The sequence below is a fragment of the Serpula lacrymans genome (genome assembly GCF_000218685.1).
Source record: "Serpula lacrymans var. lacrymans S7.9 unplaced genomic scaffold SERLAscaffold_9, whole genome shotgun sequence".
Classification (NCBI taxonomy): domain Eukaryota; kingdom Fungi; phylum Basidiomycota; class Agaricomycetes; order Boletales; family Serpulaceae; genus Serpula; species Serpula lacrymans.
Genome location: NW_006763298.1, coordinates 1900119 through 1916255, shown reverse-complemented (window position 1 = coordinate 1916255; position 16137 = coordinate 1900119). Strand labels below are relative to the sequence as shown.

Genomic DNA, 16137 nt, shown 5'->3' with positions numbered 1-16137 from the left:
AGTTGATTGGCTTTTCGTAATCTTCATATTTGGTTCTTACTAGTATCATGATATCATGTGGCGTTTCATTTCTTTGCAAGCCTTTTATTATTCAGTGACTACGTCCTACCAGAACTTAACTTACATGAAACTCGTGCAATTGGAACATTCGTCTGTGGTGTGTTTTTATGATACAGCTATTTAGGACATTTCCCGTCTGCAGAACATTATTACTGTCTTGTCATGCTTTTCAAAATACAGTACAAACATATATCAGGCGGAACTTGTGAAAGAGCAGATCATGATTTCAACCGACGACCTTGACATTGTCGTCTAGGTGCATATCATCTAAACAGCTTGCTCCAATATTGGCAACCAGCCAACGGGCAGCCCTATAGAATTTATCTGTATAGCTTACCATCCGCTCAGAAAAGAGCGGGTCATAATCCACCAGAATCTTCACTTGCTCGTTATCAATAACAGTTGTCCAATCAACTGCCAGGTCGCTCTTCAAACCTAGTGGACCAGCCTGCAAAAGGGTTTCACTGGTCGGTTCTTCTTCAGATCGCGAGCTCCATGAAAATCGTAAGAAAGGCCCCAAATCCACATCGACAGCATCTTGTACTGCATCGAGATCTACGAAAGACCTGTCCACCATTTCGTGTTGAATGAGTTGGGTACGACGGAGAAGCTCAAGCACCGTTTCACCAGGCCGAAAATCGACGGAGTCGATCAGATAGTTGAAGGTTGGGCCACATATCTGTGTAATGCCCTCAACTGCTGCATTTCTGCAGAGATAAATCTGTCCAAACGCCACGGTGTCTTTTTTGGTCTCGTTCCGCATGACCATCGCCATTGCGATTTTCATAAGGGTTGCTGATTGGATGCCATACTCCTGAGGAATTTTCATCAGATCTGGGACACGTTCCTCGCGTTCTAAATTTTGGCCAAGTACAGAGGAAGTTGTAAAAGATGAAGCCTCTCCGGAAGCGGGGAATGGGATTGCATCTAAATTCGAGTAGTAATCGGCGAACCAAGTGGCAGAAGCAGTGCGGTGGTTTTCTGCAACTACATAATCAACGAAATTACGGAACGGTACAGCTTTGGGGAGAGGAAGTCCAGCGATGACACTTTCGATTTCGGTGAAGAAGTAAGTGCGACTCCAAGCGTCAAGAAGAGCGTGCTGGACGTGATACAGGACGGTAACAGGTGTGGTCTTATAGACATCAAAATGTACCAGATTATCAGGCGGAGAGAAAACGTGATGTCCAGCGTTGAGAACGTCCTGGATGGTTCGGGCATCTTCTGCTGCATGAACGCTGATGATTTCGTCTCGAAGACTTGGGGAGTATCGGAAGACAACCTGGTGTTTATTGTTGTCGAACATAGTGGTACGCAAGATGGTTTGTCGCGAGAGGATCGTGTCTAACGCCTGAATGAGAATGTCGACATCCGTGTGCGCAGTGTAGAGTTGATGTATCATGTAAATGCTAGGCCTCGAATCTTTCAAACAAAATCGCTGGATACCAGTGGTTTCGTAGACGTCATCCACATCGCTCATGCTGAGACCCCGGACCTGCAAAACCGTGTCCAGGGCACCTTGATCGTACTCAACATGGCGACGTTTGCGGGAACCTATTGGAATTGATGAGATTGACCCTTCATTCCCATTCGACTTGCACATCAGTTGTTGATCCAAGTGCGCGCTCAGAGCGGCAACGTTTGGATATTTGTAAACTGTTGCATAAGGTAAGACTTCCAATTGAAACTCGGAGCGCAGAGCTACCAAAAGTTTGGGTGCGCGGAACGAATGCAAGCCCAATTCTATGAAATCCTTTTCGAGAGGAATCTAGTGAAGACCATAGGTAAAAGAGATATAAGTGAATAACTAGAAGTGGCAAAATTGCAGTACGAACCTTATTAAATTCGACTTCTAGAACCTCACCAACACAGAGCTGAACTCGAGCCTGGGTGTCATCCATTGGCTGACACGCCCCGACCACTTGGTCATTAGAATCGACGTCCTGGGCCCATGTGCTACGCTGGGCGAGTAATCTACGATCTACCTTCCCATTGCTCGTCAAAGGTAGAGCATCTTTGATGAGAACATGGTCAGGTACCATGTAACTTGGGAGTTGGTTTCGGCAAAGTTCTCGCAACGTGGTAGCCAGTAATCGATCATCGTCTGACGAAGACTTAGCGGGGCTTGCATCGACGGGTTGGTTAGTTGGTTGGCTGTCCAGATTCTCGCCTCCAAATTTAGGCTTGATCGTAGGATCGCGAGAAAATACTGCTGCTAGAGTGCGGGTGACACCTAACGATTTCCAGCTGAGAGCGACGTGCCATCCGTACTGGGCACCCAGAGACCTAATTTCGTGAGGCGACAGAGCTTGGGAACACCATTCTGAAGTGGCTGCAGCTTCAGTCAACTCTAATGCGGTCAACGGCGGCCTGTCATTGCGTAGCAGTTGCAGCATCACCTCTTGCCTGCAAACGAAGGAATTTGGGATGTCGCCTACCGCCAAGATTTGATCATTGCATACGGCTAGCAAATGCTTTAACCCTGAGATCGTACTGTATTGGATCCATTGGGTCGGTGCAACCGAGGTAGGTTGAGGGCCGATATGAAGAATAACTTGGTAACGAAACTGACTGAGCTCGTTTTCAGTGGTCATCATCTTAGGAAGAATTTCGACGTGTGAAATGCGACCTCCAAGTTTTTCTTGAAGCTGGAAGAAAAACGATGGGTTCGTCTTGAACTCGTTCTGTTGATTTTCCCATAACCCGAGTCGTTCTTTTATCTCAGCAGCGGATAAGTCAGGGGAGGGATCGCAGTGAAGTAATCGCGCTAAGTCGTGGTGCATATCAAGGCCAAGGGCGCGAAGATCGCCGAGGAATATGCGACCGCCATCGTTCAGCTTGTCCACACAGTGACGTAAAACATTTTCTAAGTAGTCTCGAGATGGGAAATACTGGACGACGCTGTTCAAGATGACCATATCGACTCGAGTTTCAGTCGGAAGGAAGTCTGCCAGCTGGTCTGCCATGCCTTGGATTGTCTGCACCTTACTCGCAAGATCACGACGTGCGATCTGAGATTGGACAAAGGCCAAAGAGGGACCAGACATATCAATACCGATATAATGTTTGCAGCGAGATTCTATCGAAAATAAAATCATGCCGGTCCCACAGCCGATTTCAAGAACCGAATCATCAGGTTTCACGGGAATTCCCTCCAGAGTGTCAGCAAGCCAGTCTTCCATGGCTGGTAGGGGTATTTGAACGCCATCATACATACTAACCTGCAAATTTGAAACAAATACATGGATCAGTAATAGTTTCAGAACGCCCTAGAAATAAACATACCCAACCCGTGAAATCTGCACCTATGCGCGAGGGATCGATGTTTTCCCAGTCGTATTGAGCATGAAAAGCATCCCATGCCTCTTGATTCACTGCCAACTTCGTTGCATCATTCGAAGCGCCAGTATCAGGCATATTCTTCTTAACCACGAAAGCAATCATCTTCTCGTCTTCAGTTACTATCACTGCAGCTTCGCCGACGCTGTCGCTTTTGCTGCACAGAACAGCCTCAATCTCTCCAGGTTCCAATCGCTGACCACGAATCTTGATTTGGTTGTCGTTTCGGCCCACGTAGACCAGTATAGGTCCGCTAGGAGAAGACACAAGTTTGCCGACATCGCCAGTTCGGTATATTCTGGTGATCTCAGTTGATCCTTCGAGACCCGTCACAGAAGCTGCAGTTTAATCAGGGTCTAATTGCTTTTTAATCCAAAACTGCTGATACTTACTGAACTTGCTAGACGAAACTTTGGGCGAGTCGAGATAACCACGGGCGAGTGCTGCTCCGCTGATGCATATCTCTCCTTCATGTCCAAAGTCCACCGGCTGAAGGTCCTCATCCAAGAGGAAAAATCGAGTGTTTGGTATCGAACAACCAATGGGGATTGGCATATCGATATCGTCGTCAAATTGGAGAGCCTCTCGAGTAACTTCAAAAACAGTAGCACAGACTGTTGTCTCCGTCGAACCATACCCGTTTCTCAAACGAACATCAGGAGCATGTCGTAGGAATGTCTTTGCGACTGCAGTACTGAGCTTCTCCCCACCAATGTTGATCATGCGGAGCGTGGCATTAAGGGAGGCCGCGACATTGGCATCACCAAATAGACGATGAAAGACGGCAGTAGGAAGAAAGGCCTTTTGAATCTGCTTTTCTCGAAAGAAGGCTGCAACAGCGTCTGTATCTGCGAGGTGTGCTGTCAAGATGAAGATGGTTGCGCCATGAACGAGGCTGTTCCAGATCTCGAAGGAGGCAGCATCGAATGAGGGGTTGGCTGTCAGAGCGACACGATCACCTGGTCGGATTTCCAAGGTAGGACCATCCACAAGATTAATCATGCTAGCCTAAGCAAATTGTGAGTAGTTGGAACACATATTATCCACTTAGAGTAGACTTACGTGTTCGATGAGCACTCCTTTTGGTCTTCCAGTGCTGCCTGAAGTGAAGATAACAGCGAGGAGAGCGGTGTTATCGATATTTGTGGCAAGTGAAAAGGGATGTTCGTGTTCATTTACAGATAAGGTGGTAACAATGGAAGCAATATCCAAGGCTATTGGACGATTGAAAACCTCAGAGAGGTGGTCGCCAGTGAGCCCAGAGGCAACTATCAGAAGTTGAGGGTCACATTGGGACACTTGATCCTCGACTCTAGCCAAAGGAGCGGATGGATCGAGAGGTACGTACGCAAATCCAGCCTTGACAATTGCCAGAATGGATACTAGTAGGAGAGTCGAACGAGGGATGCAGATGGCAATTTTCTCCGATGGGCTTGTTGAACTCAAAGCAATTTTGTGAGCAAGAACATTGGACCATATATCTAATTGCTGGAAAGTGAGAGTGAGGGAGTCGTCCTGGACCGCGACGGAGGTGGGGCGTAGCTCTACGTGTTGACGAAATCGATGGATAAGACTGTCCATAATATTGAGCTGGTCACGGTGAAGCCTGCAGGTTAAGGTGCTGAGAAAGGATTCTGGCATCTATCTACGACATGTTTTAATTACCACATAACCACACTTCCCCCGTGATGCTCCTATTCTCTTCTACCGAATAATTACGTAGCATGAAATGAGCTGACCTTTGGATCCTGAGTCACTGGCAGACGACTCGGAACAGAAATAGGGAGATACGGTGGATCAGACTGACGTTGCTCAGATGCCGTACCTACAACATACTGAGACACGGGTAAGTATACTTAGTTTCAGAGATAGTTCGGCTGAGATCATGGAAGATCAGAAGAAAAACAGGAGAGACGAAAAATAACTCGGTTCGGACTCAGATTCTAATAGCCGCGGCCGAATAGCGTGGCCTGTGCAATGGCAATTCTTCCAAGTCTGCACTGCGGACACCAGTACTAGTAATAGATGAAATTGAAGTCTGCTTTATTGTGCTATCAGTGCCTCTTAGCCTCTTAACTTAAACTTACCATTTGTATTGTCGCCCCATCTCGCGCTTTTGCTATGTCTTCTGGTATACCTACTCGCAAAATCGGTGATGCCTCTCTGCCTGCCATTGGTTATGGTGCCATGGGCATAGCTGGTTTGTACTATGGAGCCGCTGACACCGACGAAGAGCGTTTCGCGGTATGCTTTCAACTTTGCACCACAGGCATCTCACTTGAAGTAACTCGCGTAGGTCCTAGACCGTCTATTTGAACTTGGTTGCACCCACTGGGATACTGCATGGATTTATGTCAGTCCGTGCTCTATTGGACACTTTCCTCGCTCATACATCTATTTCAGAATGATAGTGAAGAGCTGATAGGGAATTGGTTCAAACGTACTGGAAAGCGCTCTCAGATCTTTCTCGCTACCAAATTTGGAATCACACCTACATTTGCCGTCGATGGACACCCAGAATATGCCAAACAATCTTGTGCAGAATCCCTCTCCAGGCTGGGTGTGTCGTGCATAGATCTTTTCTATCTTCATCGCGTTGACACCACTGTGCCGATTGAGCACACCATTCGTGCTATGGCGGAACTTGTCAAGTAGTTATATGATTCATATTTTCTATGCTAGCAAATTGAATTCGTACAACAGGGAAGGTAAAGTCAAGTACCTTGGGTTATCAGAACCTTCTGCTGCCACACTCCGACGTGCACACGCTGTTCATCCTATAGCTGCCATCCAAGTGGAGTGCGCTTATTTTATTTTTATGTTCTTTCCTCATATTTCAACTGAATTATCGACACGCCCTTCCAGATATTCACCTCTTATTTTTGATATTGAAAAGAATGGGTTACTTGAAACTGCTCGTGAGCTTGGGGTTGCCGTCGTGACATACTCCCCTCTTGCGCGAGGCATTCTAGCTGGAAGATATGTACGTCCTAATGTACCTTCCAGTGGCTACCTGAACCACACGTTTATGTATTGTCTCTACAGAAATCATATGCGGACGTTCCCGAGGACAACTTTATTAGAACCATTCCTAAATATTCGGAAGCCAACTTCCCTAGTATCTTGAATCTGGTGAAAGTACTAGAGTCAATCGCAGCCAAGTATGACGAGGGCACAACTGTAGGACAAGTTGCTCTTGCCTGGTTACTCGCACAAGGAGATGATATTATCCCAATTCCAGGGTAATTGGCACATTCTATCCCTTATGCTTACGATCTTTCGCGCTGACACTTAGCACCCTGCTTATAGAACGAAAACCGTTAACTATGCCGTGGAAAATATGGGGGCCCTTCGTTTGTCTCTTGATCTCATTGATTTACAAAGGATCCGTCAAGCAATGTTATCCACGGAGAAGGACGCGCATGGGAATCGTTACAACGAATATTTGATGTCTCTGGAATATCAAGATACCCCAATCTATGATACCGCCTAACGTCGTAAACCCTCGATAGATTTGAGAGGGCAAGGTTTTGTGATTTGACACTTGACCATCTTGGTCGAGTGTTGCAACTCCCAAAGAGATCTTTTGTATTCAAAATGCCGTTTTTTATATCTCCGTATAGTTGGCTCAAACGACAATAGGATTACATGTTCAGCCGTAGCGTCATCAACGTTCTTGACCTATTAGGAGAGTGCATTGAACCGTAGAAGAGGAGCAACCAAATGGAAGAGAAAAAGAATCAAGTGGAGCATGATGTAATTTCTTCCCTTGATGTCATTGTACTTCTGTAGTCACTTGACCTATTCCTGGTACCGTAGGTTACCAGGTCTCAGAACCAGCTTTTGACACTACACTACTTTTGGCCCCGGTGATTTGTACCTGACCATCCGCACTTGGCACATGAGCGCCATCTCTTTTCATTGAACCGCCACAGACATAGTATCACAGACACACATCTTTTTGTGCAGGAACAGTATGCACCTCTCAATACCCCATACTTCCCTTGCTTCCAATTAACACCAATGAACTTGAATGAAAATGAGTTGTCTCGAGAACACCTAACCAATGCAATCAAACCATTCGTCTTGCAGTGCCCCTTTGACGATCCGAGTGTCATGTTGCATTTTGAAGAAGAGTGTTGGCAAGGTCTGTCCTGTAGAAATCCTTGGTTGGTTTTTTGATTGACCCAATGACAATAACCATAACCATGCCTACTTTGAGTTGTATGGTGTGCATTACTTCAAAACTTGTAATTTAAAAATCATCATTATTCCAAATGTCTCACACCTCAAGCCTTCGTACCACATTCTTACCATATGATATATACAAATGATGGTATAACTTTCGCCGTGGGGCCAGGAGTGCCCGGAGGGCAATGTTATTGATGGTGCAACTGTGAATTCCTCATGTTCTCACTCCAGTCTTATTCACATATATGGGGCAGGTGACACAGGACCGGCGGAATAGCAGTCTCTATTTTGAGAGAGGAGGGATTTATCCTAGAGGTTTAATGTGAGATGACATATGAAAATAAATAAAAATAGAATACATCACATGGCCAGAAAATTTGAACGTCCCTTGCTCTCTCTCCATAGAGGCTGGCATATAACACCAGTAAACAATCCATTGCCACAGTGACACCGTACCCTCAAATACTTATTCACACACAAATTCATTATTTTTAATCCAGCCATTTGTGATTGGAGGTATACCACCCAGATAGAATAGACGCTGATGGCTTCTCGCACCACTCCGATCACCCTTATTGTTCCTCCACTAGAGGACATCCGGAGTATCACTAGTCACAAGCTGGGTCTTTACCCATGCCTTTGGCAAGCCAAGGCCAGACAAGCCATCTTAAAGGGAGACAAAGATGTTATATTGATAGCAGGTACAGGTTCAGGTAAAACTTTGGTGTTCTTCATCCCACTGCTGTTCAGACCACAAGGAATCTTTATAATTGTTACACCACTCAACCTTCTGGGTACAAAAAATGCTGAATCACTAGCAAAAGCTGGGATAGCCACTATAGCTATTAATTCAAAGACTGCAATGGCCAGCAATTTTAGAGTAAAGTTTACCATCATTTAAATCTGTGATATTATTGATAAGACTTTGTCAGGCAATCAAAAATATGAGCTACAGAGCAGTAATAATCAGCCCGGAACAAATAATGAAGCCAGGAGGTGAATTTGAGAGAATCTTACATGATGTTCATTTTAGTGCTCGAATCATTGCTGTAGTGTTTGATGAGACACACTGTATAGTAGAATGGTGTGAGTTTTGACCAGAATACAAAGAACTTTGATCACTACACTACACTATACCCAATGTCCCTTTTGTCATTACATCTGCTACACTCAGCTCCAGTGCTATAAAAAACATCAGCAAGCTTCTACAACTGTGTGGAGATAAACTCACAACTACTTGTCGCTCATCTGACTGCCCAAACATTGCAATTGGTATTTGCAAAATTGAACACTCCCTCCATACTTTTGCAGACCTGGGATTCCTTGTACCAGATGGCTGGAAGTAGGGTGATGGAAATCCACCTAAATTCCTAGTGTTTTTTTGATGATATCCAGGACTTGATCAATGTGGCCAAGTTCCTTCAAGGTCGTCTACCACCTGATATGCAAGAAAAAATCAAGTGGTTTAATTCAGATATGGCAACAATATTCAAAGAAACAGAATATGAACATTTGCTAGACAGCAGCACATGGGGCCTATGCACAATAGACTCATTTGGTATGGTCAGTAACTGGTCTTAAGGCCTACAGTATACAGTGACCAACTACTTATAAAGGAAATGGATATTCCTGACATCCTTTTGGCCATCCAATGGCGAGTACACCACAAGGCTAAGCTGCCCATGGTGTGGCAGAGATTTGGCCGGGAAAGTTCGGGACAAAGCACTGTTGGGGACAGCACTACTTTTTGCTGAAAAGGAATATCTTGACAATGAGAGGAAGAAAAAAGATGAGCACAGAAACAAGAAAGAAACAAAATGAAAAGGGAACTTACTACAAGCACCGGCCCAGCAAATTGCCTTGACATTGCATGGATCAAACAGGGAGGTAGTAGAGCCAGCTGAGGAGGAGACAAGTAATGATGAGTCTCAACCTGAAGAAGGAATGTTAGATTCACACATGTGTCAACTTACAGCGGAGTTTAATGGGACAGTTTTGAAGCACGTGCTTGAAGAAAAACATTTGAAGGTCAAGCCAGGAGGTAATAAAAAATTTAAGAAAGAAAAGGAGGAGTTAGACGTTGGAATAGACTTCCTACTGAATGCTGATAGCCACATAAATGTGGGGTGCTGCCAAAACTTTTTCAGTGTATGTTTTGAAGATGAAAAGGCTGGTGAGAATTCTGAGTCCGGTTATCAGATGAACCTTTCTTGGATTGCTATTTTGAGATTGACGCGCCCACATTTCATCAGAATCAGACCATGTCATGTTACAACCAAGAGTTTGTATACTCTGGCGCACAACTCAGACAAAGCTCTAAAGAAGTGAGAGGAGTGGTCACCCTTTAGATAGGACTGAGTTTGTTGTGGGTAAACAACAGGAGGACTTACTGAGTAATCTCCTTGATCTAGTATTGGGGTATATATACTACTACAAGTTGTTTGTACATGTGTACTATACAGTTGATGAAGGCAGTGGCTGATGATGTCATGGGGCACAGCCCGTGTGACCAGCTCCACTGCATGAGATACTTGTAGCTAAATAAAGAAAGGCAGTGCAACGCGAGAAGGTGGAGTTTGAACAAAATAGAAAGTGCCGCATGGCACAGTGTGTGAAAACTACAGAAGAAAGTTAAAGAGGAGAATGAGATTTAAAGGTCCAAAAATTGTGTATCATAACAAGCCTTGGCTAGGTGGATAGCTATAGCCTTGAGTTCCTCAAATGATGGTGCTGAAGTTGCAAATAGGGCAAGAGTAGAATGAGCTGGATTACAAGTCTTCACCTCAACTCTCCAGCAATCAAGACAGTGGTATATTCCAGGGTGATTGACCAGCTGATGCATATGCCTAAACCCCGGCTTGCTGCCATATATACCTGTTTCTCTAGGTTGCAACATGGACACGTTGTGCATCAAGCTTGTTTCATCTTGTCTTGCTGTTGCCAACTGCAGGAATGTGCACCATAATGTGTCAGCACAAGCCATTTTAAGATGGAAGAGACCTGGTACAGAAATGAGGTATTGAAAATGGTTCCAGGGTGTCTCCTCGATTGATCTTTGCTCCTGAATAGCCTGCAGCTGCTCTCCTGTGCCCAAATCCCCATGGAATAAGACTATGTGCTCAGATACATCAACATGATCAAGGTTGGTATCTTCCACCAATTCTTTGACCCCCCCTTGTGCCATGAGATTCACAACGGCATAAATTTTACCTGAAATAGTTGAGTTATTCACATCCATTGCTCGGGCAGCAACAATAGGTGCATTGATAAGAGGAATTTGTTCCAGGACAGACGGCTCTTCAAGCTGAGATTTGAAACCTGAAAAATACAATGGTCCAAAGTACAAGAGGTCGCTCAAGAACTTCCACGCTGTCATGCACCAAAGTTGATTAGTAGCATGGACAGGTGCCAATAATGAAGTGAATATTCAAAAGACTCACATTTGCACCACACAGGCATGGTGCCACATGGAATAGTAATCAATATTGCCCTTTTTGAACTTGTGTCTGATCAGCACCACCTCTATTAGGCAATCAAGTTGTGTTCACCTTTACTTTCCATTTGGTACTTTCCGCATTTCGGCAAATTTTTGTGTTGCCACTGGCTACACATTGCGCCCTCGCTTTTGTCATTCTCCTTTACCCTTTTTCCTTTACTCAGCCCCACTATGGGCCCTTTACTGTCTTCTTTATTCTCACCAGACAGTCATTTCTGGCTTCCTATTCTAGTCCACTTCTTTGTCACCTCCACCCTCCTCCTACTCGTCTTCCTTGCTCCTCCACCATACCTGATATCACTGTTCTCTATCTGCTTCCATCGCCAATGTGTTGACCACCATGTGCCACTGCTAATATCAGCAAAGCCCTGGTGGCCGGTCCAAATTGGGCAACAGGTCCATCTTTATGACATCAATCTTCCATTGTATACTATCAAATTATTGGTCGCCCGTCCCGCCCGGTTGGAGTGTGGGTGGGTAGTTTTTGAGCTGGAGAAGGTTCATCCCCTTGTGTTGCCTATGTACATCACTGTCCTATTCACTTGGGTACATTTATCCTTCGTCCATTGTCTTTGCTACAGCTACACTTACCACATGCTGCTTGGGACACATTTGTTCCAGATTGGAACTACTCCTCTCCCTCCCTCATTTGACTGAGTGGTCCATTATAACCAGACCATTGGTAAGGCCATGGAGCCATCGGATTTGAACTAGGTGGTGGACTGGTGGCTCCAGTTCCTTTTATTCCAGCAGAACATTCATTTGCAGTGCAATTATTTTTGATTTTTGAATCATTCTTATGGACACGTATTTTTTTAGAATGCCTGACTGACAATAAAGGAACCGTGTTGATACTGATATTGTTTTGCCTTGCCATTTTTTTACTGCATCTCCCCATGACATCATGATTTTCTTGCTCTTGTTCTGCTATTGGAATTTATTTTATGGCTGTACAAACTTGTGACATTACTTACACAGCATTCATTGTTCTATCTCTTTCTTTTCCTTATTTTGACAATCTTATCCTGTACTATCTATGTAGGATTTGTCAGCATACATTCCTTCCTTCATGTTCTTTCTCATTCTTTTTGCACAGCTATACTGTGCATTGTTACGATAACACATTTCCGGACCTTTCCTTTTATTTTCATTCTCCGCTTTAACCTTTTACTGTAGTTTTCTTACACTGTGCCATGCGGCACTTTCCTTTTGTTCAAACTCCTCTTTCTCGTGCTGCACTGCCTTTCTTCTTATTTTAGCTACAAGTCTCTCACGCAGTGGAGCTGGTCACACGGGCTGCGCCCTCTGACATCATCAGCCACTGCTTTATCAACTGTATAATACAACATGTACAAATAACCTGTAGTAGTATAAATACCTCAATAGATCCAGGAGACTTCTCAGCGAGTCCTCCTGTTGTATCCTCACAACTAACTTGTTGAAACCTAAGGGGTGATCCCTTCTTTCTCTCTGACCAGTCAACAGTACATACTGTTGATTGGTATTTCCTCTTTGCTTGTCTGAGTTGTGCACCAGAGTAACTAACTCTTGGTTGTTACATGCATAGCCTACCTTGCTTTTACTATATAAACCCCTGTATTTTACCTTGTAAAAACAAAAAATCATAATCCAGACTTCTTCTTTAATCTCAAGTTCACTACTCACTGCTACTTGTGATCCAGTGTGGTCACAACACTTCCCACTACTACTACTACTACTACTGTTATCTGCTGTCATTGTCATTTGTCACTTCCAAAAGTCATTGTTATCTCTTTTGGTTAGAGTCCTTCTGAGCACTACAGTCTGTGCATCAGGAGCCTGCTATCACTGGGAACCTTGTCACCTTGTCATTCTCAAACCTACCTTGTGCTACAATTAGCAAGGTAGTGCTTGTCTATACTTGCCACAAAGCCCCTATCTTCTATATTCCAACTATCCCTCCTCCTCAAAACCCACACCAATACATCTCTGGGTTTTACTTTGAAGGATCATTATATGTACCACCCCACAAACAACCAGACCACTCCACTATTTTAGGAGATAAAGCCCATACACAAGTTCCGTGGAATCTGGAAGGATTGTGTGTTTGTTTGTTTTTGTGTGTGGTTTTTTAACAACAGTTTCCATCATCAACAACACTTGTGAGCTTCTCCTGTGATGGTTGGCAGAAATAGTAAAGCTTTGTATGTAATATGTTAATAAACACAATCCAGCATAATGAAAAAGTCAGACTCATAGTTTTAGACATACTTCAATGCTGACATATGACTGGTTGGGTATGGTTTTGTGATACATAGCAGGGTGGACTAGTGTCAGGCAACAAATACGAAGCTGTATAACAACAACGGATGTCTGGTTAAGTCTCTGAAGAGGGCGGTGAATCAGAGTACTGAGGTTGAAGAGTATCGGTATAAGCGCAAATCCAAACTAATATTGAACTAAGGAATAATACATTGAGTATGTACTTCCTTATATAGTGAACAGCAATGGTCTGACCAAAAAAAGGAAGGGTTAAGAAAGTGGTCTGACCAGCCAACTAACCAATAAGAAAAGAAAGAGAAAGTGGTCTAATCTATCGTGTTTACTAATTGTGTGAGAAAGAGTATTGGTAAGAGGTGTATGATTGACTGTATCAGTAAGCCCATGAGAAGGCGCTGATTCATAGCCTACCTTGCTTATTTATATTCCTCCGAAGTATTCCCAGACATAGCATTGAATCATTGCTATGTCATCTGGATATCTTCTCGAAGGTCTACAACAGTTCTCCTTTGTTGTAAATACGATAGGATGTGAGTATGAATGGAAAATAAAAAATAAAATAATAAGAGTAATAGAATGCCAACTGTGATCTCTAGTCCAAGAGCAAGAGGAGTGACAGGGAATAAATCAGATAACCACAACATGATGGGAATGCTATAAGAAAAATCGATTCCTCACAACTAGCCTGCCATCTTGGTTGCGCACTTCTGGGATGTTGAAGACAATATGAGATAGATCATTATTAGCCAATATGTTCCTGTAAAAGCCTTGGGGGTCAAGAAGGTCTGTAAGCTTCCAGTCATTTATGCCTGTCATGGATAAAAAGTTTGTCACATCAGGAAAACCCCAGATAGCTATTGTAGCCCATATAGCACTATATAGGCTCTTATAGTTGGTATAGCTGGTATAATTGTATCAGACAAGTCCCTATTATATAGCTCTATATAGCTGGGCTTCAGCTTTACCCACTATAATAATATGTAAATCTACTGTCCAAACAGGTTTGTATTTTGTCAACTATACAAGACAAAGCTGGCTATATTGCCTTGTATAGCTGAATGTAGATATACCTGTTTCACCATACATTCAGAAAAATACATTTTTATAACCACTACCATAGCCAAATACATCTACCACTGTTACAAGTGTTGTTTTCAGAGTAATGTATTTCTTTAATGATTATCATAGTCAATATACATCTATTACTATCACAAATTGATTTCAAAGCACTGAAACTGTTATTTCTCTATGATATTAAATATGACATCAAGCAATTATAGAGTCCTCTAAAGCTGTAAAGTCAACCTTATCATCTAACTTGGGGTGCGGATGGAAGCGATGCAAACAAAATGCTAACCTTTCAGATCTGTTATGATTGGGGCAGCAGTGTATGTGGTTGTTGTTGTAGGTTTTCCTAAGATGTTTATCTGTAAATACACTGTGCAAGTCTGTAAAATTGTCCTAACACTAATGGGGGCTCAAGGTGATGTCTGCTGTTTTCGTAGTAATCATGTTTTTGTCGTTTTTGTAGCAATCTTAAATCAGATTCTGGTTGTAGGAAGCCACATGTATTCAGACAAGGAACCATACATACATATAACGCATGATACAGTTTAATGAGTGTCCATTGCATGAATCCGAGCCAACTTTCTCTGAATCCAAATCTCCCTGGCACCTTCACTCTGTAGATAGTAATATGCTGCCCCATCAGCCTGATTCATTGTAAAGTACTCGGTAAGGTCAACCTTATCTACATCAGACAAATTGGAAGACGACAGGAGGGCAATAGCACGTCCAAGGTCGGTGGTAGGTGCATTTGCAGCTGCATTGGCACCCTTTGTGAGTTCTTCGACCAGGTCTGTTATCTTCTTCAACACTTCTGAGCTTTTGCTGTTGCCGTCATTGGACAGGGAACACTTTAAGCTGCTTGCAACAGAGCCACCTCCAGAAGGTGAAAGTCTAGACTCACTACTCTCAACTGCACTATGCTTCCGCTTGGAATGGCTTACACTTGTAATGTGAGACCCAGAGTCCTCATCTGTGGCAATAAATGATGACAGAACTGAGGGTGGGAGTGTGCTGGGATCCACAGCACTCCTGGTTGAGATGACAACAAGAGTTGGTGAGGAGAGGAAAACACACTGGAAGAAGGCAGTGGTACAAATGGCAGAAGGGATAGGAGAAGCAGGGGCTCTTGGAGGGGGCATTGAGAATGAGGTACTGATTTCTGTGGTCATTGCGGCAAGATTGGTCAGGCTTATTGTTGCAGCAGCACCAGGGCGGTGGATGTAACATCTGGTAGGCTCTGTTCCAGGGAGTATTTTAGAAAGCATCTTAGAGTGGGAGAAGCCTTTGTTTTGAAAGGCTGCAAGATACTAGCGTACAAATTGTCTTGTATCCATGGCCTCTTGGACAGACATGTTAGCCATTACCTAGGAATCAGTCAATGGACCATCAGGCGCATCCGGAAGACCTTCCGGGACACTGGTGAAGTGGGACACCAACTAGCTTGTCAAGGACAGCCTTGTGCCCTTGATGGCTTGGAAGCGAGTGTCAGCTTTTTCTTGCTGATAAAACAAGTTTTTGATTAGTTCCTTGAAGGCTGCATTGAAAGACAGCCTGATATGATCCTCTCAGAGTTTTTAGATTCCTTTTTTTTTCTTTGGCGAGCACTCCACCGAATAGTCTACACCAATTTTTTCAAAGACTTGGGCTATCACACTTATCACACCAGCCACACTCGGTACTGAGCCAAATATTCTAGTCTCCCTAAATTTTAGATTTACTACATT

General features: G+C 43.8%; 4 protein-coding genes across 4 annotated transcripts; 2 read left to right on the top strand and 2 right to left on the bottom strand.

The window, feature by feature from the left end:
• Positions 1 to 167: 167 nt before the first annotated feature.
• nps14 (putative nonribosomal peptide synthetase) lies at positions 168 to 4980 on the bottom strand (the record flags this gene model as incomplete). The annotated part of the gene is made up of 5 exons (XM_007320465.1): positions 168 to 1828; positions 1896 to 3281; positions 3346 to 3737; positions 3792 to 4407; positions 4462 to 4980. The coding sequence occupies 5 exons, from the start codon at positions 4978 to 4980 to the stop codon at positions 287 to 289; spliced, it is 4455 nt and encodes a 1484-aa protein (XP_007320527.1).
• A 418-nt stretch (positions 4981 to 5398) lies between these two features.
• alc3 (amp-CoA ligase) lies at positions 5399 to 7135 on the top strand (the record flags this gene model as incomplete). Its single annotated transcript, XM_007320464.1, has 7 exons — positions 5399 to 5643; positions 5696 to 5752; positions 5803 to 6050; positions 6103 to 6198; positions 6265 to 6382; positions 6445 to 6641; positions 6709 to 7135. The coding sequence occupies 7 exons, from the start codon at positions 5521 to 5523 to the stop codon at positions 6890 to 6892; spliced, it is 1023 nt and encodes a 340-aa protein (XP_007320526.1).
• Positions 7136 to 14958: 7823 nt separating this feature from the next.
• SERLADRAFT_440022 (uncharacterized protein) lies at positions 14959 to 15678 on the bottom strand (the record flags this gene model as incomplete). Its single annotated transcript, XM_007320463.1, has 1 exon — positions 14959 to 15678. One exon carries the CDS (start codon positions 15676 to 15678, stop codon positions 14959 to 14961), a length of 720 nt encoding a protein of 239 aa, XP_007320525.1.
• Positions 15679 to 15762: 84 nt separating this feature from the next.
• On the top strand, positions 15763 to 16095 carry SERLADRAFT_394510 (uncharacterized protein; the record flags this gene model as incomplete). Its single annotated transcript, XM_007320462.1, has 2 exons — positions 15763 to 15891; positions 15937 to 16095. Coding segments are annotated over 2 exons (288 nt in total), but the record flags the coding sequence as incomplete, so codon positions are not given.
• Between the last annotated feature and the right edge of the window lie 42 nt (positions 16096 to 16137).